This window comes from Sorex fumeus, unplaced genomic scaffold (genome assembly GCF_029834395.1).
Source record: "Sorex fumeus unplaced genomic scaffold, SorFum_2.1 ptg000136l, whole genome shotgun sequence".
Classification (NCBI taxonomy): Eukaryota; Metazoa; Chordata; class Mammalia; order Eulipotyphla; family Soricidae; genus Sorex; species Sorex fumeus.
The window spans coordinates 674,732-699,423 of record NW_026606193.1 but is presented as its reverse complement, the minus strand read 5'-3'; the positions used below and the strand labels follow the sequence as shown (position 1 = coordinate 699,423).

Below are 24,692 nucleotides of genomic sequence, written 5' to 3'. Positions count from 1 at the left end.
ACCAATACTTATTTTTCAACACAAAGAACCCCAATAGACGACCCTTCACCCAACCCTCCCAATGCCTGTGAGGCAGATGAATTCTAGACTAACAGCTCTTTAAAAGATAATTTTGGGTTGGAGTGATAGCACAGCGGGGAGAGCGTTTGCCTTGCATGAGGCTGACCCGGGTTCAATCCCCGGCATCCCATATGGTCCCCCAGCACTGCCAGGAGTAATTCCTGAGTGCAGAGCCAGGAGTAAACCCTGAGCATCGCTGGGTGTAGAGCAAAAAAAAAAAAATTGCCTGATCTTTCGAACTCCACTTGAATTTAATGCACAATAAAGTCTTCCTGTGTGCTTGCTTCATAAGCCCTTACATAGTATTTACTCTCGGCACCAGCTACCAAGCTTAAGAGTCTTTTAGCAGAGAGCTATCCGATTCAAAATCATTCTGCTATTGGCCTTAGACAGAGTGTGAGTCATGGAGACGCCAAACCTTCTGTTTTAGGTCAACTCGACATTGAGTGGTAAGGGAGAAACTTTGGACTTGAACTCAGGCTTCTTGCAGAACACGGAGATCTCCCAGCAACCTCTGACCTCATCCTCTCCCCAGTGACCTGCAGGCCTGCTGACCACCAAGGCCATGGAAGCAAATCTTTTATAAAGAAAAGTGTTGCACTCCAGCACAGTGGTAGGGTGTTTGCCTTGTGTGCAGCCAGCCCGGCCGATCTGGGTTCGATTCCTCCACCCCTCTCGGAGAGCCTGGCAAGCTACCAAGAGTATCTTCAATATGCCAAACACAGTAACAACAAGTCTCAAAATGGAGACGCTACTGGGCCCGCTCGAGCAAATTGATGAACAACGGATGGACAGTGTTTACTTGTTGCACTCCCTTATTGCTTCAGTTCCCAGCTTAGCTCTGAGCGCTGATGGTTCAGGGTTTGGTTTTGACCTGCAGTCAAAATGCTCTCCCTTCCAGAGGCATCTTCATTACAGCACGTGAACGGAACAGAGATGTCTCTTTAGAAACAGTTCACTGAGAGACTCAGCAGTGGACTTTAGAAAGATTTGTTTTCCCTTTGTCTTTTGTATCTTTTTATTTCTGCTTTGTTCTGCTTTGGTCTTTGTACCCTACCCAGCCGCTCTGTGCTCAGGGTAACTCCGAGTGGGGTTTGGGGGGTTATACAGTGCTCAGATCTAACCAGGTCTCCAGCAAGCAGCGCAAATGTCTTGACCCCCGTACTATCTCTCCAGAACCAACGTTTTCTTTATAACAAATATAAACATTTTACTATATGAGAAGGCATTTCACTGTGTAATCACTTAATCACTTAACTTCCCGTTAGTCGTCGATTTGCTCGAGCGGGCGCCAGTAACGTCTCCATTTGTCCCTGTCGCGTGCTAGTGTAGCCCAATGGCATCTCTTCGCTCCGGGAACATGGAGGGCCTCAAACCGATCGTTCATGACCTTGACAAAGAAGTCTGACCATCTGGTAGGTGGGCGGCCACGCGGTCTCTTGACATCCCGTGGAATCCAATCAGTAACAGCTCTAGTCCAACGGTCGTCTTTAAATCTCATTACGTGACCAGCCCATCTGATTTTCGACACCTTGGCAAATGAGACAGCGTCCCTGATCCTTGATCGTTGACGGATGTCAGAACTCCGGATTCGTTCTCTCATTTGAGTGAAACGTGATATTCCAAGCATAGCTCTTTCTATTCTTCTTTGGGAGACCTGAATGGCGTTCTCATCTTGTTTGCGTAGGGCCCAGGTCTCTGAGGCATATGTTAATGCAGGAAGAACAGTGGAATCAAAGAGATGTGCCCGGAGCCGGAGGTTCTTCGTCCTCTTAGCTATTTCTTCGACGTTCTTGAAGGCGTTCCAAGCCGCTCTCTTCCTCCTGCGCAGCTCGGGTGCCAGGTCATTTGTCATGTTGACCTCTCGACCCAGGTACACATAGCTGTTGCATTCGGAGATGGTTGTTCCATTGAGAGCGAATGGGGCGTCAGGAACAAGGCTGTTTCTCATAAACATTGTCTTCGTAAGATTCAGCTGTAGTCCTACCTTTCCACACTCACGGTCAAAGTCGGCCAGCATTTGTGCCGCTTGGCTGATGTTTGGTGTTATTAAAACAATGTCATCAGCAAAGCGGAGGTGGTGTAGTTGCCGACCATCTATCTTCACTCCCATTCCTTCCCATTCCAGTCGTCGCATGATGTTCTCGAGGGTGGCACTGAAGAGTTTTGGTGAAATGGTATCACCCTGCCGCACCCCTCTCTTGACATCAACGATCACTTCTTTGTAGAATGATGAGATCCTGGTAGTGAATCCGCAATACAGCTCACGGAGGATCCTGATGTATTGGGCTTGAATGCCCTGATTGGCTAGGGCTTCAATGACCGCTTCCGTCTCAACAGAATCAAAGGCCTTCTTTAAATCAATGAACGTTAAGCAGAGCGGCATCTTGAACTCCCGAGAAACCTCAATGAGTTTGGTTATCGTGTGGATATGGTCGATGGTGCTGAATCCTCTGCGGAACCCTGCTTGCTCACATGGTTGTCCTTCATCTAGTGTTCTGCCAATCCTATTCAGGATGACTCGAGTGAACAAGACCTCAAAGAGAGAAGAGCAGAAGTACTGGTGGATGCGGCAGAAGCCGGGAAAAGTATTCGTTACGCCCGCCTGTCCTTCGCCAACTATAAGACCAAGATGACTGCCCTCCGACGTCCTGATGGATCCATCACATCCTCCAGAACGGCAATGGAGAAGATTATCCATGACTTCTACTCAAATCTCTTCGATAGCCATGTCCACTTGCCGACATACCAAATTCCACAGGATGGGTATGTCGTTCCCAATGTTCTCCCTTCCGAAATCCGACACGCCATTTCGTCAGTAAAGAAGCAAACAGCACCCGGCCCAGACAAGGTCAGACCTGAACACCTGAAGAACCTGCCGTCAGTACTCATCAATACACTGGCTCGGCTCTTCACTCGCTACCTGTCTGAATGCCAGGTTCCATCTCAATGGAAAACCAGCAGGACCGTACTACTGTTCAAGAAGGGAGACATCCATGACATTGGCAACTATCGCCCGATCTGCCTATTGTCTGTCATCTACAAGTTGTTCACTGTGTAATAAACTATTTAAAATCTAAGCCGTGATTTGTTTATGTAAACTCTGGTTACAACTGATTTTTTTTTCACCTCTTACAATTAGGTTACAACTGATTTTTTTTCTCTTACAATTATTTTTAAAAAACTAGAATTTCTAAAACTCGTCTCTCGGTGTATCTAATTTTCAGCACAGCTTCCAATCCAGAGTGCCTGAGTTTAGTTTCAGCGCAGGGGAGAAAGTTGGGAAGCCTTTTGGGTGTTTGGCAATCCTCACCGCCCCGGCTTCCATTTCATTTAAGATTTAAACTAAACACACAGAAAGTGCTACGGAAAAGGTAGGACAAGGTTTCCAGTCTATTTACCTTTTCAGTTCTGCAGAGAACATTTTCATGTTTCTGTAAGTGTGTAATCCGAAGGAAGTCTCTGAGGTTTAATCCACTTTAAAATTTAACAAGTGTAGAGCAAAAACGGTGCCCGCTGTGGATTCGAACGGGAAGTTGCAGCAGCCCAGAAGGATGCTGAGATGGGCTCTTTTGGCGAGGACCTGGGAACCTCGAGCCAGAATCTGCGCCTCCCCCCTCCCCCACCCAGATTCTCAGGCTTCTTTCATTCCTGCGGTGGCTGGTGCTTCCCAGCTGCGATGCCCAATGGGTGGGCATGCTCCCAGGGTCTGGACATCTAGGGACCACCTCAGTACGCAGCATCCCAGTGATGCTCGAGAGGCGCCATCCCAAAGCTGAGATGAGGACACACAGCAGGGCACCTCCGTGCAGGGCAAAAGGGATGGATGGGGTGCTGATCTAGCCCTGACATGCAGGGGATGCCCAGGCCTGCCCCGTTGGGGGCTTTGGGGCCACACCTGGCCTGTGGTACAGAGCGTCAGAGCTAAACGCCCTGACACTAACTGCTCTCTCTCTCTCTTTCTCTTTCTCTCTCTCTCTTCTACCACACAGCTGTGGTTAAATATAGAAGACATCTAGATTGTCTTCCATAGAGGCAGGAGGGGGGTGGGATGGGGGGGTGGTACTGGGGACCTTGGTGGTGGGAGATGTGAGCTGGTGGAGGGATGGGTGATTAATCATTGTGTGACTGAAACTCAAACAGAAAGCTTTATAACTGTTTTTCATGGGGACAAAAAGAAACCAACAATAAAGATAATAATATAATAAATTAACATTCTGAATTTTAAAAAAATAGTAATGTGGAGTTCATGCCCAAGTCAATCAGCTTAATCAATAAACAGAAGTACTCCTACATTATAAAAATTAAATCACGAATCACGATCATCCTGTTGTTCGTCGATTGCCTCGAGCAGGCACCAGTAACGTCTCCTTCGCCCTAGCCCTGAGATTTTAGAAAGTGCCTCATTCAAGGCTCTTTCAGGGTTAGGAGAATGAGACCCATCATTGTTACTGGTATTTGGCATATTGGGTACGCCACGGGGAGTTTGCCAGACTCTGCCATGTGGGCAGGATACTTTTGGTAGCCTACCAGGTTGTCCAAACTAAGAATAAGATAAATAAATAAATAAATAAAATCTCAAGAGTGGACAATTGTTAAAAAAAAATTTAAAAACAAGTAATGTGGAGTTCATGCCTGCTTGAGCAGCTTAATTAGTGGCTAAATTAATAGCAAGAAGAAGAAGAAGAAGAAGAAGAAGAAGAAGAAGAAGAAGAAGAAGAAGAAGAAGAAGAAGAAGAAGAAGAAGACATCTAGAGTGGACAGACTGGAATAGATTCTAAGCATACTCGTGTGTGTGCTTTGAAGGTTTTAAGTTCCAAGGATACAGGAACTCATCTTCCTAAAGAGGAAGGACGGCAGCCCGTTCCGGCCCATCGCAGCTATGGAAGCTCTTGAAAGTTCGGATTCTATTTTAGCCGCATGCCCATCCCTTACTTCTAAAGGTCACTTGAACAGTAGACATCATTTTCAAATGCTAATTAAAACTGAATATAAATTGACAACTCTGACTCAAAATCTACATTTTTATATTAAATGAAAACATTTAACGGGGTCCAGGGAGATAGTACCATGGGTAAGGTGCTGGCATTTCTTGCTTGTTTGGTGGCCACACCCAGCCAGGGTTCAGGGCTTACTCCTGGCTCTGACTCTGGGATCATACCCACTAGCAGAGCTAGGGATCAAACCTGGATCAATCAAGCAAAGGCGAACCAACTACTAACTGTGCCATGCCTCTAGCCCTAGACACATTTAACCGACATATCACTGTCACTGTCCTCCCGTTGTTCATCGATTTGCTGGAGAGGGCCCAGTAACATCACAATTGAGAAACTTGTTTTTACTGTGTTTGGCATATCAAATACGTCACAGGGAGCTTGCCAGGCTTTGCTGTGCGGGCGAGATACTCTCAGTATATAAGTATCTTAAATAGTGCTTAGTCCAATAGTTGCCTATTTTTTCATAAATGACTTGATTTTTCTTTTTTATAAGAAATGGTTTCTCCTTTGGATGCCAGAGTTTCAACCAACTGAAAAGACATGGAGTGTGAATATCACAGTGGGAAAAACATAAATTTGGGTAGTAGAGGCGGTGGTTTTTAAACCTTTACAGAATTCTGGTTGCAGGGCCTTTTGATAATTATAAGCATCCAGCATAGAGTTGTACTAATAATGCTTATCATACAGGATTATTTAAAGCAGTCTGGCACGTAGTAGGTGTTCAAGAAAAGGTAATGCTCCTGGACTCGGAAATTGCCATTTGAAATGTGCTAGTGACATCTAGTGGTCACACTTGGAAACTTCAAGATGGGCCCCCATAACTTCCAGAGACCTGTAACTGCTAGTTTATATTTAAACATCTCCTGTGTTCTAGGCTCTTAGATAAAGTTCCAATTATTCCAGATAAGTAAAGTATACACTTGCGGAGATATGCTCCACTTTGCTAGGTCAGAATTCTATTACTCACTCTTAAACAGTTATTTCTATTAAAGCCGTAAGAGAAATGTTAACAGGCTATAGAGAAAGCTATTACGCCATGTAAGATGTCATTTTTATTGAGTGTTAGAAAAATTTTTTGAAATCCTCTTTATATTTTAAATATCATTTGGAAATTTCAAGATGGCACAACACGTTTTTAATAAAAGGCATTGCAGTCTTGATGGATGTACTAAAGAACGCAGCCTTAAACTTAGCCTGGCGGGAAGTTCACTCCCTCCTTGGTTGGGGAAATTTCATAATTGAGTAACAATGTGTAGAAATATGAGTGATGAAGAACAGTAGCTGAGTTATGACGAATTTGCAAGGTTACGATAAAAATCATTAGAGGCAAAGATTCAAATTTCTGGTGAAGGTCCAAATTCATTCCATAGAAATGAGACAAAAAAAAAAAAACCTTAAATGAGATTTTTTTTTTGCTTTTTGGGTCACACTTGGCGATGCACAGTTGTTACTCCTGGATCTTCACTCAGGAATTACTCCTGGCAGTGCTCGGGGGACCATATGGGATGCTGGGAATCGAACCCAGGTCGACCACGTGCAAGGCAAATGCCCTCCCCACTGTGCTATCGCTCCAGCCCCCTAACTGAGAGATTTATCTGCAACCTAGAGAAGATGCCCAGTGAGAATAGAGCGTAGGAGAAAGTGCAATGAGGCTGTTCTGTTTTCTAGAACGGGTCAAGTAGGGCATTAAATGAAACAGGAGACAGTAAGGAGATCTGATTTAGAGTGGTGGAGGAAAAATAAGTATTGTTTAATCCATTTCTTGGTACATATCTTTAAGACATAAAGAAGACTTAGGTAGAAAAGTCCAATGAGTGAACCGACACCGACTTCAGGAGATGGGAACTTACAAATCGTAGCATCATCCAACATTAATTACAGCACCACAGTGGGTAAAATTACTTAAGTGTGCGGGCATCGGGGGAAGGGATGGTATTAAAGACCATCACTTAACAAAAAGGTCACGTATAAGACCTGGATGAACCCTACCTATTCACAGCAATCCCTTGGAAAAAAATGCATTAAACACAGGTGTGGATCATAAAATGGTTTTGTAAACATGTTGTCAATAGAAATTCCTCTGCTCTTAATAAACAGAATAGTGCTTTAAGTACATTTAAACTGAACTTAAGGTTTAAAAACTGTCATAAAGTGATTTCACCCAAGTTTCACAAAAATAAATTGCCTATGAATATTTTATTTATAACCTTAAACTCTCCTTTATACTTTGAAGGCAGTCCTTCTAGATCGACAGGCAGGGAGGGACGGATTTTATTTGTCGGCATATAAAACTGCAGTTGTTCTACTTATCCCATTTAATTTGGCCATCAAAATTTCCTTGCGTATTTTGGTTTTATTATCTTCTTTCTCTTGATCTCTTTTTCCTCTCTTTCGATACACGCATTTCTTCACTGATTTTCTGGGAAAAATGCCCAATTGGTTTAGTGTTTTATTATTGCGGACTACCTCCAGAATTTGGGGTATTAACTCTATACTTTTAGTGTCGTCTGACTGAAAGAGAAGTCACTAGTTTTTTTCAGAAAACATCTCCGACTTTAAACAGAAGCATATACAGACTCCAATTTTCTTAACTTTTCTTAGTTTCTCATCTTACATTAGAGAAAATAATTTTAAAAACCGGTTTTGCATAGGCTTTTATTACACCATGATTAATATTTTCCTACCTGCTAATGCTCAGTGCTACAGTGCTCAGCCTTCATACTTGTATATCACTTTCCATGTCAAATTAAATTTCCTTTTAAATGCCATTTTACTACGTCATTTCAAACTCCATCTCCTGAATTTTCCTGCATTGTTTAACTCCGAACAATCAGCTCGTTCTCTCTACACCTGAATCAGTCCTATTTGTTCAAAAGCAAATTTCAGTCCAGGAATGCCATGTTAAATAATGATGATAAGTGCCTGAGGTCTTGCATAATTTAATCCTGACAGAAGGTAATGGGTAATTTACGAAGCTGAATTACCCCATGTACATGAGCTTTATGTTCACTTGACAATTCTCTTGGATCACCAGCTCCAAATTATGAAACTTGGTCAATTAAAACAAATTCAACTACATCTAAATTTTTCCCTTTAAATGAAGCCCTAGGAATATTTCTCACTAGTTCCCATTTAGAAACTCAAATTAACCCAAGATATGGTCCCCAATATCTGTCTCTATCTTTTTAACTAGAATATAATGAAACATAATTAAATAGACCTATTAGCATTACTATTATTTACTTACAATTAACCCAATTAAGTTCATTAAAAGCAAAAGGAGTCAATGAAAATGATTCCTTAGGATGGGATAAACAGAATGCTCTAAACACAACTCCTGATGGTCTGAATCAGGAAAAATGTTTATGGGGTGCTTATGTATCTCTAAAACTGTAAAAAGTTTATGGGGGAGAGAGGCTTAAGTCTTCACATCTTCTATAAACTCAACCTATCCACATCTTCTCAACACATCCCTAAACTTAACCTATCCAGGCAACTTCTGCAAAGAGAAACAAAGCATTTGCTTTCTCTGAAAAAACACCATGGTGTCACTCTTCAGACATACATACTGTAGCACTGTCCTCCCATTGTTCGTCCATTTGCTTGACCAGGCACCAGTAACATCTCTGTTGTGAGACTTGTTGTTACTGTTTTTGGCATATCAAATACACCACAGGGAGCTTGCCAGGCTCTGCCGTTCTGGTGGGATACTCTCTGTAGCTTGCCAGGCTCTCGGAATGGATGGAGGAATCGAACCGGGGTCAGCCGCATGCAAGGCAAATGCCCTACCCACTGTGCTATCGCTCCAGCCCTCAAAAATACTAAGTTTTCAAATAGGAATCCCAGGAAATTTTTTTCCTTGACAACTTTCTTTCTGAGGTGTGTTTCTGGGTAGGTGACTTTGCATGTAGAGAGAAAAATGTCTATTATCTTTCATTAATTCAGAAACCACACTTCAGGAATAACCCTGTGATAACAGTGACAGTCATCAAAACTTCTCTCTGGAGTGTCACTATTGATGCAATGCTCCGAGATCCTTGTTTTTACATATACAATCTTGTTTTCTTGATTCAGTTCCTAATTTTAAGATGAATCCACTGAGGTAGAGAAAGGTTTTTCCACTTGCTCCACACCAAACCATTGAATAAAAGGTTGGAATGGGCAGTTGGAGCTTGAAAATGTGTCTCAACGCAAAAACTACTTCTCGTATTGTCTCTCATTACACAGAGATCTCTCATTTTAGAAAATACTTAATGAGATTTTTGCCACAAAGTATAATTACATGAAAAGCATGTGAATTGGTTTGTGCTATCTTACAAATTCCTTACAAGCGGCCAACATGGCAGACCCGAGTTCGATTCTTCCACCCCTCTCGGAGAGCCCGGCAAGCTACCGAGAGTATTCGATATGCCAGACACAGTAACAACAAAGTCTCCAATGGAGACGTTACTGGGCCCGCTCGAGCAAATCGACGATCAACGGGAGGGCCTTTACCTTTACCTTACAAATTATTCTATGATCCTGTCAAAGTCATTAACTCTACACTAAATCAGTTGTAGTTTTCCTTCACATGAGGTATCTGTGCACTACGAAAAAATATCTATAAATTAATTCATTCTCAAGACAAAAATACTGAAGCCGCTGTGTTCTCCAGGGAGCACCTCCTTGTTCTTTTAAATTCCTTCCACTGCCAGGTTCTTAAATATTCTTTGAATGTTCATTTCTCTGCTGCCAACTCTTGGGTTATTTTCAGCTTGGCTATCGCCTTTTTTTCCCACTAAAAGCTAGTCCCTCGATTAGTAATGTGTTTTCCCAGGCAAAATAGGAAGATCATTTTCTTTTCCTGATGTTTCTGACCTTTCTGTGCTTTTGACATTTTTTAAACTAGGTAACGTAACACTCTCAATATTTTTTGTGACCTTTATATCCAGAAAGTAAACTTGAGCTAACATGTTGCCAAATTTAACTTGTTGGAGAAAACGTCTATGACGGGCCGCTCTTGCTTGAGTTAATTAACAGGTTGTAGTAGCGTGTCTGCAGATCATTTTAAAGTGGATTCCACAGATTTCATAAAATGTCTTTAATTTGTAAAATTAGAGACTTTCATCATATTAAACAAATCTGTATTTCAATTAACTTTTATGTATCTAGGCTCGGGGTGACATTCTGACAATTGCGTCAGTTATGAATATGCAGATAAATTAACAAGTGTTCGGTACCGGGCCAGAGAGAGAGAGAACAGCAGATAGGGCACTTGTCCTAGGTGTATTCTGACCTGATTTCAATCTCAGGCACAATCCATAATCCTCAAATCCTGCCCAAATCCCAAGCACACAGAGTCAGGAGTGAACCCTGAGCACTGCCAAGTATGGCCCCAAAACAAAACAATTTGTTCAATATTATTAATCTACCTATTTTAAATCTAACCTTTTGAATACTTAGAAGCGCTCATTTCTTTCTTTTTTTAACTCTTTTTTTATATTTTTATTATTTTTTTTAATCTTTATTAGTGAGACATCATAGAGGTACAGTTGTAGACTTGTGCTTTGGTTTCAACTATACAATGATCAAATACCATCCCTCCACCAGTGCCCATTTCCCACCACCACGGATTCCAGTATTCCTCCCTCCCCCCCATCCCCCATCCCACCCTGCCTCTGTGGCAGGGCATTCCCTTTTGTTCTCTCTCTCTTATTGGGTATTGTGGTTTGCAAAAGAGGCAATGGGTGACAATCATGTTTGGTCTATAGTCGACATTCAGCATGAGAAGCACTCATTTCTAAACACTTAGAAATGACATTAGAGCAGGGACTGGAGCAATAGCACAGCGGGTAGGGCATTTGCCTTGCAAATGTTCAACCTGGGTTTGATCCCCGCAATCCCATATTGTTCCCCAAACACGGCAAGGAGTAATTCCTGAGTGCAGAGTCAGGAGTAATCCCTGAGCATCGCTGGGTGTGACCCAAAGCACAAATAAATAAATAAATAAATAAATAACATTAGAGTACTTAGAATACAAATGCAAATTTCCCTTTTTATAGGCTAAGTCCAAGCTGCTAAGTGGGGGGGGGGGGGGGCGTTGCTTGGGTAACATCAGAGTTGCTCAGGGATTCCTCCTGGCTCTGTACTCAGGGATATCTGAGCTCCCAAGAGATCAGATGTGGTGCTGGGAATTGAAAGTTCAGCTCTGTGGCCGGTGAGTTCTTTACTCTGCCCAGGCATCCTGGCCCAACTGTGAGCGTTCTTAAGCACAATGTTGTCTGTCCCTCCTTTTTTCGGCTTACGGAAGGATTTATCACCCCTTCTCTTGGCCATACCAATGTTCAAGAACCATACTGACTTCTCTCTGGTTTAAGAAATTCCGTGACTCATAAAAACATCAGATGAGAAATAGCTGGAGCAATAGAACAGTGGTAGGGCGTTTGTCTTGCACGCAGTCAACATGGCTGACCCGAGTTCGATTCCTCCGCCCCTCTCAGAGAGCCCGGCAAGCTACCGAGAGTATCCCACCCGAACAGCAGAGCCTGGCAAGCTCCTGTGACGTATTCGATATGCCAAACACAGTAACAACAAGTCTCAAAATGGAGACGTTACTGGGCTCGCTTGAGCAAATTGATGAACAATGGGAGGACAGTGACAGGACAGGACAACCAAGTTAATATGTGTAAAGTTCTTAGAACAATGTTCAGCACTTGATATTTACATAATAAACACTCAACCATTGTTAGTTAAAAACTTATAAATGGACAAAACATGAAATTTTTACTGGTTTAGAGTGAGGTACATCGTACACAAATTCCATAACCTTTATCCAAAATTCATAACCTCAAATGTGTCTGGTAAATAAAAATTATCCAGAATTTAAAAAGATAAAGAGCATATAGCAGATATTTCGAATAGGCTCATTTATTATCTTTTTAATATAATTGAAGTAACAACTAGTATGAATAGGACAGCAAAATATTAATATTCATATAATAAATATATAATTTTTATTGAGAAATTTTTATATTTTACATTATTTTAGTTATATTAGTTCAGTAAATCTTATAAGCAATGAAACCTATTAACACATTAATTTTAGAATTTATGCTCCATAACTGTGAGAAAATGTGTTGTTGTTAAAGTGACCCCATGTGTGATACCGTTTTGGTAGACTCAGCAAACTGATCTAAAGCAATTGTGCATAAATTTAGGCCTTATTTAGGTACAACTTATGTGATGAGAAGGAAGTTGTTGATCTTTGCACTTGAATGGAATGAAAATCGCTTTTCAAATAATATTTTGACAAGAAAAAATTTTTGATAAAAATTTATAATCCATAATTTTCCTGTTATTTGACTGCCCTGATGATTTTACATGCTAGTGTGGAGAGGAGGGATCCTGAGAAAAAATATGCTCAGGACAGCAGAGAAATTAGTCAGGAGCGTCCTGTTCTCCTGGAGTCAGTCCCGAAAACACGCGCAGGACCGTTTCGGGAATGGGGTGTGGGGACATTGCTTGCCTGGTCTCTGTGGACCAAACTTATACAAGATTCTCTCTCACTACTCTTATTGTCGGTTTTGTTTAGCTTTTCTTGGGAAATAACGTTCTATCAATATTACTTCAGAGATATCTTATTTAGACAATGAGTCAACAATTTTCATAACAAAGAGAAACAAAATAATCATATGCTCTCTCTCAGATTTTTGTTTGTCTTACTAACAGGTCAGTTTTGGTAAAAAAAAAATAGGCTTATTTGGGAAGCCTTTTGATAAAGTTTAGAACAGATCTGCAAGTTTTGAAGAGATCCTCAGAATTCAATTTAAAGATCTTCCCCCAAGCACGCAGGCTATGAGTAGTTTATTAATCTGGTATTTCCTCGGATCTGTTGCCTGTAAACAATGCCATTGTACAGGCAAGGTAGTCTCTCCTATACAATATCATGGTCTGGTCTATACTATGAACAGGAAATTAAATATTGCTGATGCTTTGTGATGGATCGAAAGAAATTGTTTTGCCCTGTTTGGGATTTCCTACCTCGGAGCTAAGATGGAATAGTCAGGCAAGTAAATCACTGATAGCATCGGTGTAGGCTAACAGTCCAAGCACACAGTTGAATCTCCCGACCAAAACAATGCTTGAGAGGGTTGGGATTGAAGTGCAAATACCAAGCAGTGTAAACTCTGGCTGAGATTGATCCCTGGCGGTGCATAGAACCCCAAGGCCCAAAATCTGGAAACAACCCAAGTGCCCTAGAGCAGACGACTGGTTAAAGAAACGTTGGTACATTTACAAAATGGAATACTATGCAGCTGTCAGGAGAGATGAAGTCATGAACTTTGCTTATAAATGGATAGACATGGAGAGTATCACACTGAGTGAACTGAGTCAGAAAGAGAGGGACAGACATAGAAGGACTGCCCTCATTTGTGGAGTACAAAACACCATAACATGAGGCTGAAACCTAAGGATAGTAGATACACAGGACAGGAAAACTGCTCCATAGCTGGAAGCCTGCCTCATGAATGGAGGGGAGATTGCAGCTGGGATAGAGAAGGGATCACTAAGAAAATGATGGCTGGAGGAACCGGTCGGGATGGGAGATGTGTGCAGAAAGTAGATAAAGGACCAAACATGATAACCCCTCAGGGTCTGTATTGCAAACCATAATGCCTCAAGGTAAAGTGAGTTTATGGGGAATCATGTCTGCCATGGAGGCAGGGGGAGGGTGGGAAAGGGGGGATATACCGGGGATATTGGTGGTGGGGAATGTGCACTGGTGGAGGGATGGGTGTTTGATCTTTGTGTGGTTGTCACCCAAACATGAAAGCTTGTAACTATCTCACGGTGATTCGATAAAATTAAAAAAAAAAAGAACCCCAAAGCCCCTGTCATAATAATGCTCGCCCTTTGCCCCAAGCCCCCCAGGCCAAGCTCTGCAGGCAGCGATGTCCAGTCCCCATGCGCTGCTCAATACTGGCCCTAGAAACAAATGAAAATGTGCCAGAAAGAGCCGAGAGCTGGTATGGTGATCAGGGAGCTTGCATTGCCTGCAGCCAGCCCAAGTTCAACCCCTGGAAGTCCATCTGGTTCCCCAAACCTCCATGGCTGTGACCCTTGAGTACAGAGCAAGGAGGAAGACAGATAGCCAGAGTGGGCCCCCAAGAACAACCATAGGCAAATGAAGACACATGTGTTGCTTGCATGTGGCCACAAGTCTGGTCTGAGTGGCGGCGACCGCACTTAGTCCTCAGGCCGGGATGCTACATACAGGGCTGGCATCACCTACACTCTTGCTGAGCACCTCGCAAAATTAACAAACAATTGTAATAAACAATTGAGTCTTGACAGACAGTACAGGAGATAAAATACCTGCCATTCATTCAGATACCCAGATTCCATCCCAGATGCGTATGTTCACCTGAACCCCATCCAAAGTGATCCCTGAACACAGAGATAGGAGTAAGTCCTGAGCAGAGCCAGGTATATACAGATATCTATAGATATAGATATAGATATACAGATATACAGGTCTGTCACCCCAAAAAACAATACGGTAGCATGGTGGCACGGTGCTTCCTTAGTTCATCTATTTGCTCGAGCGGGCCCAGTAACGTCTCCATTGTGTGACTCATTGTTACTGTGTCTGGCATCTCGACTACATCACGGGTAGCTTGCCAGGCTTTGCCGTGTGGGCGAGATACTCTCGGTAGCTTGCCGGGCTCTCTGAGAGGGGTGGAAGAATCGAACCCGGCTCGGCCGGGCTGCCTGCGGGCAAGGCAAATGCCCAACCACTATGCTATCGCTCCAGCCCCAAAAAACAATACAAAGATTCAAAATGATGAGATGATGTTAGGAAATGATATATAATACCAATCGTTCCCTTTTATGGGGTACTCTTATTTAAGGAACATGCTTACATGGTAAGTGACCCCAAAACAAAACAAAAATAACAAAAAAGCAGGTATTTCTTGATGGCAAGCTACAGTCACTAAAACATAAGAGTCAGTCTACTTATAAAAGCAAAGTTACTTGGTTTCAACTTTCATATATTAAAAAGAATACAGAGTATTGACCAATATGTATTTTTCAAAAACGGCATTTATCTTATGAAAGAAACCATTGTTCAAAATCTTACCGCAACCAAAAAAAGAGAAGACAAAATTTGAAGAAGAATACAAACATCCAGTGTATTCTGAATATTGAACAATAGATAAAACACAATTAGAGAAAAGTTTGCCAAACATGTAGGAATATATATACATAGATATAAAAGATAGTGATAACAACTCATTTATTGCTGAAGATTTATTATGTGATACACAAAGCTCTAAAAATATTATCTTCTATCATTTTAAAATTATAGAAAATATTAGATTTTAAGAGAACAGTGATAGTTCCAGTTTACTTTTTCTGTCATTTCCCGGAACAATATGCATTCTCCAATTTCAGCCTTATTCTTAGTAGTCATGTATTTTATGTCCTTTATTCCTTAACAAAAAAAATTATATCCATTGAACAAGGAAAAAGTGACAATAGATTTTCACATTTTAAGCAATAACCAAGGCATAAAATAACATGCTTAAAATTTCTAATTGCTATCAATAGAAAAACAAATCAATGGTTCCATTTTAAAACTTGTGTGAATATTCCAGGCAACCTAAGTTGTTTGAAATGTACAATGTCCTTTGTCTCATTCTTTGAATTTTTTCTCTTTTGGGGCTCAGGTTGAAAAATGACTTCTGGCTTCAAATAGAAATAAGTAATTTGGGGTCAGGGAGAGAATGCAGGGAACCAGGTACACACTTTGCATGCTGGGAAATTTAGGTCAATCTCCAGCATCACACGTACCACCAAAGACCGCTGTGTTTGGCCACGCAGACCCCTAAGCACAACGGCAGAGTAACTGGTGATCCTGAGAACTGAAGGACCAGAGAAACAATGCATTCCTGGCCCTGGGTATTGACCCACAAGGAACAGTGGCCAAGAATCACTGTAAAGACTCCCTACACAGTGCTCAGAAAGCCCCCACCACAGCAAACATGTGTCAAGGGACATACAAAGTCTCTATTCAGCCACAGTATCAAAGAGGTCCCCTGGCAGGATAAAGCAAGTCCCCCATTTAGAAACATTGTCTATGCAAATGGCACTGTAAATAGAAAATTCTTAACCATTGTTTGATTATTTTAATATAAAGTAAGTTGGAAAATGATTAGGTTCAATAATTGACCTTTAGTCTACAATTTTCAAATGTTTCTCTACCGAGAGTATTCGATATGCCAGACAGAGTAACAAAGTCTCCAATGGAGACATTACTGGGCCCGCTCGAGCAAATCGACGATCAACGGGAGGGCCTTCTCATTATGTTTAAGTTTTAGAAGTTTATTTTACCTATCATTTATTTCATTTTCATTTTAGGGAGATGAACTGGGGTGATACCTAGTGCTGTTCACCAGTTATTCCTGGTCGAGACTCAGATGTGACCTCTGGATGTGCTCAGGTGAGCACTGTGGCTTGCGGGATTGGAGCCAGGGTCAGCCACCTGGGAAGGAAGCACCTTAATGCTTACACTATCGTCCAACCCTCTCCTGGTATTTCTTACTGTTTTTTATTTATTTGGGCTGGAGCGATAGCACAGTGGTAGGGCGTTTGCCTTGCACGCAGCCAACATGGCCGACCCGAGTTTGATTCCTCCGCCCCTCTCGGAGAGCCCGGCAAGCTACCGAGAGTATCTCGCCCGCACGTCAGAGACTGGTAAGCTCCCCATGACGTATTCGATATGCCAAACACAGTAACAACAAAGTCTCCAATGGAGACGTTACTGGGCCCGCTCGAGCAAATCGATGATCAACGGGAGGGCCTTTACTTTTTACTTTACTTTTATTTATTTATTTTTTTGCAGAAAAGATACAACACTTAACTCAATAAAGTAAAGCATTCTAGACAACAAAACACAGACTGACAGGCATCCCACAATTTTTTTTGAGAATGACAAATTCAGAAACCATCTACTCTAAGGATTCGAAGTATCGACTTTTTCCTAATTTTGTATCTATTAGAGTCTATCTCCTCATACTTGCTATCCTACAACTAAAAGTAGGCTTTTTGGTATCATCGGCATGGCTAGATGTACGCAGCTGTACATCCAAACATCAAAATAGAACTTTTCTACTAAATTGATAAATACATTAGAATGGTGTTTTGGTCATATTTGTTCATATTCGTAAGGAATTGTTTGGAGAACTTAACCTAAGGTGTTCCTGTCCTGTCCTGTCATCCCGTCGTTCATCGATTTGCTCGAACGGGCCCAGTAATGTCTCCATCGTGAGACTTGTTGTTACTGTGTTTGGCATATCGAATACGTCACGGGGAGTTGCCAGGCTCTGCTGTGTGGGCTAGATACTCTCAGTAGCTTGCCGGGCTCTCTGAGAGGGATGGAAGAATCGAATCTGGGCCGACCAGATTGGCTACGTGCAAGGCAAACGCCTCGCCCACTGTGCTATCTCTCCAACCCAACCTAAAGTGTTAATTTTTTAAAATAGGCTTCTGTTCAGATTCAGATCCACAGCATGTTTTATGAAGGCGTACATTTTTAAGTGTGCAAATATTTAGCACTTGATTTGAAATTTCCACTGAAAAGGAAAACAAGATTTCCACTTCTTTGGCTCAGCACTTTATGAGATGTGAGTTCAGTGGGTTATACGAAAGGAGTGCATTAAAAGTCAAGGTTTTTCATTCATGAACTCAAGAAACATACGATCATGTAATGCAATGTTACTTCAAAAATAAAAATAAATAATTTCAGACCCTCTCCCTCACGACCCCCAATGGAGAGGTGAAGCAGAGACCCAAAGCAATGCCTAATGGCTCCTCTCCCAAGTTTCAGCAGCCTGTGCTCTCTTGCCTCCGAGCACACATCCAAAGTGCTTCCAGACTCAACTCATCCCTCAGCCACCACAGAGCACCAGGAGAAATGACAAAACATCGGAGTGCCACCTTGTGGGAGGGTCACAGAAGTCCACAAAGGCCCCCATTGACCTCACACCTTTGCAATCTTCCTGAAGAAAACATTGAGGATAATAATAATACCAAATTTTAATGACCTGAAAAAGACATGTGAAGGGAGAATCAGTGAATTTGAAGAAAACCTGATGGGGGTGTGAAAGAACCCATTGGAATAGAAGCACCAGGGCTAAGAGTACAAGTCCTTGTAGCAGGATGGAGAAAGCCTAAGAATGAATCAGTGAAGATCCTGTGAAAGTCACCAGCCTGAAAGAAGACACCGCAGAGAACAAAGAGAAAACACAAAGGAACCTGAAGGATTTTAATAAGCACAAAGGAAAATGGAGAGAAAAACTGGTCAAGGGATTCTGATCACAGCAAATAGAGTCTGACCACACAGACTTTTAAAAAAAGTTAAATCAGGAGGAACAACTTTTGAGTCATAGGAAATCCAGAAGAAGAGAGATGAAGAAGGGAAAAATGGCTATCTGAAGGAATAATAGGTGAGAACTTCCCCAACCTGAAGAGGAAGGTGGGTGCCTTCTTAGCTGAGGGAAGAGCATCGTCCAGAGAAAACCCAAGCACATTGTAACCAATCTGGCAAGCACCAGAGATAGAGACACTCCTTACAGCACAAGAGAAAGGCAGAACCACACAAACAAGGGGGAAAAACAGAATTTTCTCAGCATATCTATCAAATAAAACTTGACAAGCAAGAAGAGAATAGAGAGAATTATACGTAGAGATGTTTGAATGAAAAGAAATTTCAATTCATAAAGCTTCAACCTAGTTAAGTGTATTACTCAGGGTTGAAGGAGGGATGGAAACATTATCAAACACAAGTTTGTTATTTTTAGAATTGAAAACAAAGCATGCAGAAACCCTCCAGAAGATACAGAGATGGGAGCATACTTCAAGATAGCCGTGGTCTTCTACAAACAGCCCAGAGCCAACATCATAGTGGAAACCTTTACCTTGTGATCACGTAAAAGTCAAGGAGATCCACTTTCTCTACTTTGATTCATTATAGTTTGGGAAGTCCCTACCACCAGGATGGGAGCACTGTCCTCCCACTGTTCATCGATTTGCTCGAGCGGGCACAGTAACGCCTCCATTGTGAGACTTGTTGTTACTGTGTTTGGCATATGAATATGCCACGGGGAGCTTGCCAAGCTGGGCGGGATACTCTCTGTAGCTTGCTTGGCTCTTCAAGAGGGGCGGAGGAATCGAACCCGGCTCTAGCTGAGCCGGCTGAGTGCAAGGCAAATGGTCTACCTCTGTGCTATCGCTCCAGCCCTCAGGGAGAAGAAAAATAAATCAAAGGGTTTCAACATAGAAAAGAATTGAAACTATCACAGTTTGCACAAGAAATGATGACTATACACAAGAAACCCTGAAGACTCCATCAAAAACATCTTGTAGACAATAAATCAATACATCAAGGTACAAGAATATAAAGCCAACTAACAAACAATGGGGGCGGGAGGGAGACGAGAACAAAGGTGACACAGGAACAGTGATCATGGTCATTTAGGTGGTGGTGGTAGGGAGTGTGGAGTGATTTTGTATGCTGCCACCATAAACTTTAAAAGTATTGAAACCACCTAAATTATAATAGATTTTTAAAACTTTTTTATTAAATCACCTTGCGATAGACTCTTAAAAAGCTGTTTGTGATTGGATTTCAGTCCTACAGTGTTCCAATACCCGTCTCTCCACCAGGGTACATTTCCTAGCACCAGGGTCCCCAGGTTCCCTCCCATTATCCCCTCACCCTCTGCCTGCCTCTACGACTGCCACCTCTCTTCTTTCACTCTCTTTCTCTGTCTCTGTCTCTCTCTCTCTGTCGCTCTCTGTCTCTCTCTCTCCTTTTGAGCATTGTGGTTTGCAATATTGATAGTGAAAGTTTATCAAGAATATCACACACTTACTTTAAAATATTACATACTTAATACTGATGATTGGACCCCTGGAAGTTCCCAGAGCTTACTCCCAGCTCTCTGCTTAGGGGTCATTCTTGGTGGTGCTTTGAGGGACCAAAGACAGTGCTGAGACCAAACTGGGGGTGTCCATGTGCGAAGCCAGCCCCCGAGTCTCTGTGCTAGATCCCTGGCCCTTGTACTTGGGTTGTATTTTGATCATCTCTACAGTGCTTAAGCCACTGCACTCTCCAACAACAAGGTCACACTCCTAAAGTTCCGTTAACTATTGTCTCTCACGGTCGCTACCACATTCAGTAGAATTTCTAAGAACATCGTTGAGCCTAATGCAAGTGTCTGTACGTAATCATTAATTCTCTTTACGTGTGACATGAGGTTTATATGTCTATTAAAAGTTGTGACAAGATTTGATGAATATTGCTGCTGGAGTAGTTTTAAGAGAAAGAAATATATAATTCATTTAAGTATATATAATAAATAATACATATAATAACGTAATAAGTAATATGTAATAAGTATATAAGCATATACTAAAATTAAGATACAATACTACACATACGAATGTTTAATAAGTTAACAAATCAATGCTTTGTAAAATACAATACTTTAAGAAAATAGTGTAACTCAACATTATTTACACTAAATAACAAAAAAATGTATAGACTAACAAAATCCTTGATAAGAGAAATATAATAATTTATCTATACGTCATACCCAGAGAATTCTTTCTATAAGTTACTAGCTCTTTCTGGGAGGAGGAAGTTCATTTGCAATCAGATAGAAATATCAATCAAATACTCATATTTTGAGAACATTTCACTAATCTCACTCTGGGCTAGAGGGGGTGGCAGTGCTGGGGATAAAACCCAGGATTTTCCCGGGACAAAGCAAGTAGCTATAATTGCATTTTTTGTTTTTTTTTTTTTAGGCCCACACCCAAGTGCTCAGGGATTACTCCTGACTCTTTACTGGGGAATTAATCCCAGGGGTGCTCAGGGAACCGTGTAGGATGCTGGGGATCAAATTCTGGCTAGATGCATGCAAGGCAAGCACCGTACTGGCTCCAACGCCTGACCCCACTTTTAAACAACCCCATCTATTCTAATTATCCCTTGCAATTTATATATACATAATGCACGGATGACTATGTAAGAATACAAATATAACTATGTTCTAAACGTAAAATAAAACTATCAAATGTTTTCAATAAAGCAAGTTATTCTGGTGCTACCCATGTCTATTTTCCTCAGAAAAGTAATTTATATTTTAATCACTTCTTAATTTATAGTTTTATGCATCATGTAATGTTCCAATCTGGCCTTCCTGTATCACGATGAGCATTTTAATAGTATGTATCGCTTAGTTAAATAGGATATTGCTGCCTAATTCAGTTTTCTGTGCATGCTCTAACTGTTGTCATTATCTCAAGTAAGTAAATAGGACATTTTTAAATGACACTTCCTAAGCCTTCTTATAAATATTTGGTAATGAGCCCTAATGTCACATCCATCAACACCTATTGGGAACACCTGTCATTTGAACTAACACAAATTAATTCATCCTAAGAAGTAATCGCTGTTATTAAGTCTTCATCAATCACAATAGTATTAGGATGAAAAATTCAAGAGAGTGTTTGAGGAAGACTTGCTAAATCCACACATTTAAATTTTATTCAACCAGATGTATAATGTGTATCTTTTCACTGTGCCCATAGAACAAGAAGATGCAAAAAAGCAACGGGAAAGGAATATGTCACGTTTTCTAACCAAAAGCACCGAGGAGACTGACATTGTAGCTGCATTAGTGGTAGCAGCTCACCAACAAATGAGACTGGACCCAGCAATGTCCACCACATGCTCCTGATGTTCTGACACCTCCTTAAAGTCTTACTGTAGGGTGCAGTGGCCGGTACATCATGGATAAAAACAAGGAGAATTCTAGCTTGCCCAAGTAACAAGGTATTGCTCAGAAAGGAAGTGAAGTCATTGTTTCACATTTTAAACATGAATTTTGCTTTCCACTCTTGATTGGAAAATGAGCAAGAGATTACTTAAGTATCACTAATGTGATGATCTCATCTTTTCCACAAGCATTCCAATAATTTCAGGGAGAAAGTCCAAATTAGTGTTGTTCATATATGCAGATGAGGATATTAAGCTGTAAGTCATTAAAATTTGGCCTTTACAACAGCTATAAAATCATTTCAAAATAAAATTAAGGAAAACACATGGTTTACTTCCCCTATCCATTAGTACACTTGTAATAAAATAAATACAGAGAAAATTAAAAAATAAGCATAATGTAAAAGTCACTTTAAAAAGAACCAGTAGACTTGTATAGTGTCATGAAAAAGTACAAAATTTTAACAAAGTCATTTAAGAATTTTACTATGCCTTAGCTGTGGTGTTCCATGAGTATTTTGATTTAAGTTTTCTTTGAGACACAGTTATCATTGGACTAGGATTCAGGAGTAAAAAATTGGGTAACTCCGAATTATTTGTCCTTAAAGTCACTGAATCAGCAAAGATAACCGGCAATACTTCTTGGATGTGAACCTTCCTGTATGAGGTGATGAGTTAGGTTCTTTCTCTAAAGAGATCCGTTTCAGTTCTTGTCTGAGCAGAAGCAGTTACTCTCACAAAACCAGAATGGTCCTGAGGTCTTTCTTATACATAAAATTTTCCTCTCGCTCTGTCATCACTGACAACAATATCCTTATTGCCGTTCTCCCCTAGAACATGAGAAACACCTAGATATTTTTCTATATGTCACCTTTCCTAGCTATTCTACTAGCATGAACCAGCTATTATGAGTCCATCCAATACACAAATTCTTATTGATGGAAAACAGAAAATGAAGGGAAGCAATCGAAACAAGAAGTTCTCTAGAAATTCAGATTCTTAAAGTACAAAGCTGAAAATCAAAAAATCAAGAGAGGCCAACAATATTCAACCAATACAGAAGAAATCTTAATTTTTAGTATAAAAAGAAACCATAAATAATGACAGGGATAAGACTTATTTGGAATAAATAAAGTTACCTTTTGGACAACAGAAAAAAAATATCACTCCGCTGAATTAAGCCTTCCACCCTGACCACCACAACACTCAGAGACTTTAATCAGAGAATAAAGTTACAAGAATTTCTGTTTAGCATGAAAATAACTTTTATCGAGGCTAAATATTTATGTTCAGTTAGATTAGAAAAGAATAAAACACATAATAAATGTGAAATGGTACTGTGTTGTTATTAAAGCTTCTCCAACTTTATGAAACATTTAGGATATACAATAATTAAAGTTTTATGATTTACTGCTCTTTTCAGAACAACCTCCCACTATTAAATAATTCATAGCATACTAAGAGCATATACAATGATCTTGGAGATTAGAGTGGAGAATTCCAGATGTCACACAATGTTTGGGTTCTTAGAAACTTTCTGATTTCTCAGTCAATCTTTTAAACATTGCATAATAGTCTACTTGAAAGGCCATTCAACCCTAGCTATAGATCCTTGTTGATGTAAAAATCCACTTTAATGGAAATAGCATTTGCTTAAACAGAAAGAAGGTTTAGAAGAACATGCACAGATATATCACATAAACACGTCGATGAGTTTGGCTAGATGAACAGAATGTGCATATGCAAAATTCTCAACACATGTCCACAAATACCACCATCACCACCATCAAATTCATCAATGCTGCAACCATTTACTTTCTCTCTCTCCCTTTCTTTAGATGTCTTACCTCTCTCCCTCCTTGCACGGCGTCCAGTCTTTTCAGATTCAAACCCTGAAATTAAAAGACATATATATGTAAATGTGCACAAAGAAGAACTAACTAGAAGGTAGAGAAATAGTACTGTGTATCAGTCACTTGCCTTGCACCCAGCTAACCCAGGTTTGATCCCCGGTAACTATAAGGTACCCCAAACCCACCCTCAGTGATCCCTGAGCACAGCACCAAGAATAATTCCTGAGCACCACCAGATATGGTAAAAAATAATCCACAAAAACAAAAGAAATAATAATTAATATTAATGCAAAGTTTTTAAAGTAGCAAAATTATTTTAAAAGATCTGAATAGAAATGATGATCACATGTATATGTCAATATTGAGTATTCCAGGATGTTGGCAATACATTTTAGCTAAGTGTTAAGAACACAGGTTAAAAATAAAACTGCATGCATGCATTTTTCTTTTTCTTTTAACTTTATTATGATCAATAGAACGGTCATGGACACAGTCCTCCCATTATTCATCGATTTGCTCGAGCGGGCCCAGTAACATCTCCATCATGAGACTTGTTGTCACTGTGTTTGGCATATCGAATACGTCACGGGGAGCTTGCCAGGCTCTGCCCTGCAGGCGAGATACTCTTGGGTAGCTTGCTGGGCTCTCCGAGAGGGGTGGAGGAATCGAACCCAGCTCAGCCATGTTGGCCGCTTGTAAGGCAAACACCCTACTGCTGTGCTATCACTCCAGCCCATGATCAATAGAACACGGTTTACAATATTCTCCATGTAGTATTTCATTGGACTTGAGCCATAGCACAGTGGGTAGGGCATTTGCCTTGTATGCGGCTAACCCAGATTTGATTCCTCTATCCCTATCAGAGAACCCGGCAAGCTACCGAGAGTATCCCACTCACACGGCAGAGCCTGGTAAGCTCCCTGTGGCATATTTGATATGCCAAAAACAGTAACAGCA

The 24,692-nt window shown here is 41.0% G+C and overlaps 1 protein-coding gene across 1 annotated transcript in view; it reads right to left on the bottom strand.

Annotated features, from left to right (window-relative positions):
• Positions 1-24,692, bottom strand: part of CCSER1 (coiled-coil serine rich protein 1) — an 896,462-nt gene that overhangs the window by 318,822 nt on the left and 552,948 nt on the right. The window contains exon 10 of the mRNA XM_056106638.1: positions 23,730-23,774. Within this exon, the coding sequence (XP_055962613.1) occupies positions 23,730-23,774 (45 nt within the window). The remainder of the gene's footprint in view (positions 1-23,729; positions 23,775-24,692) is intronic.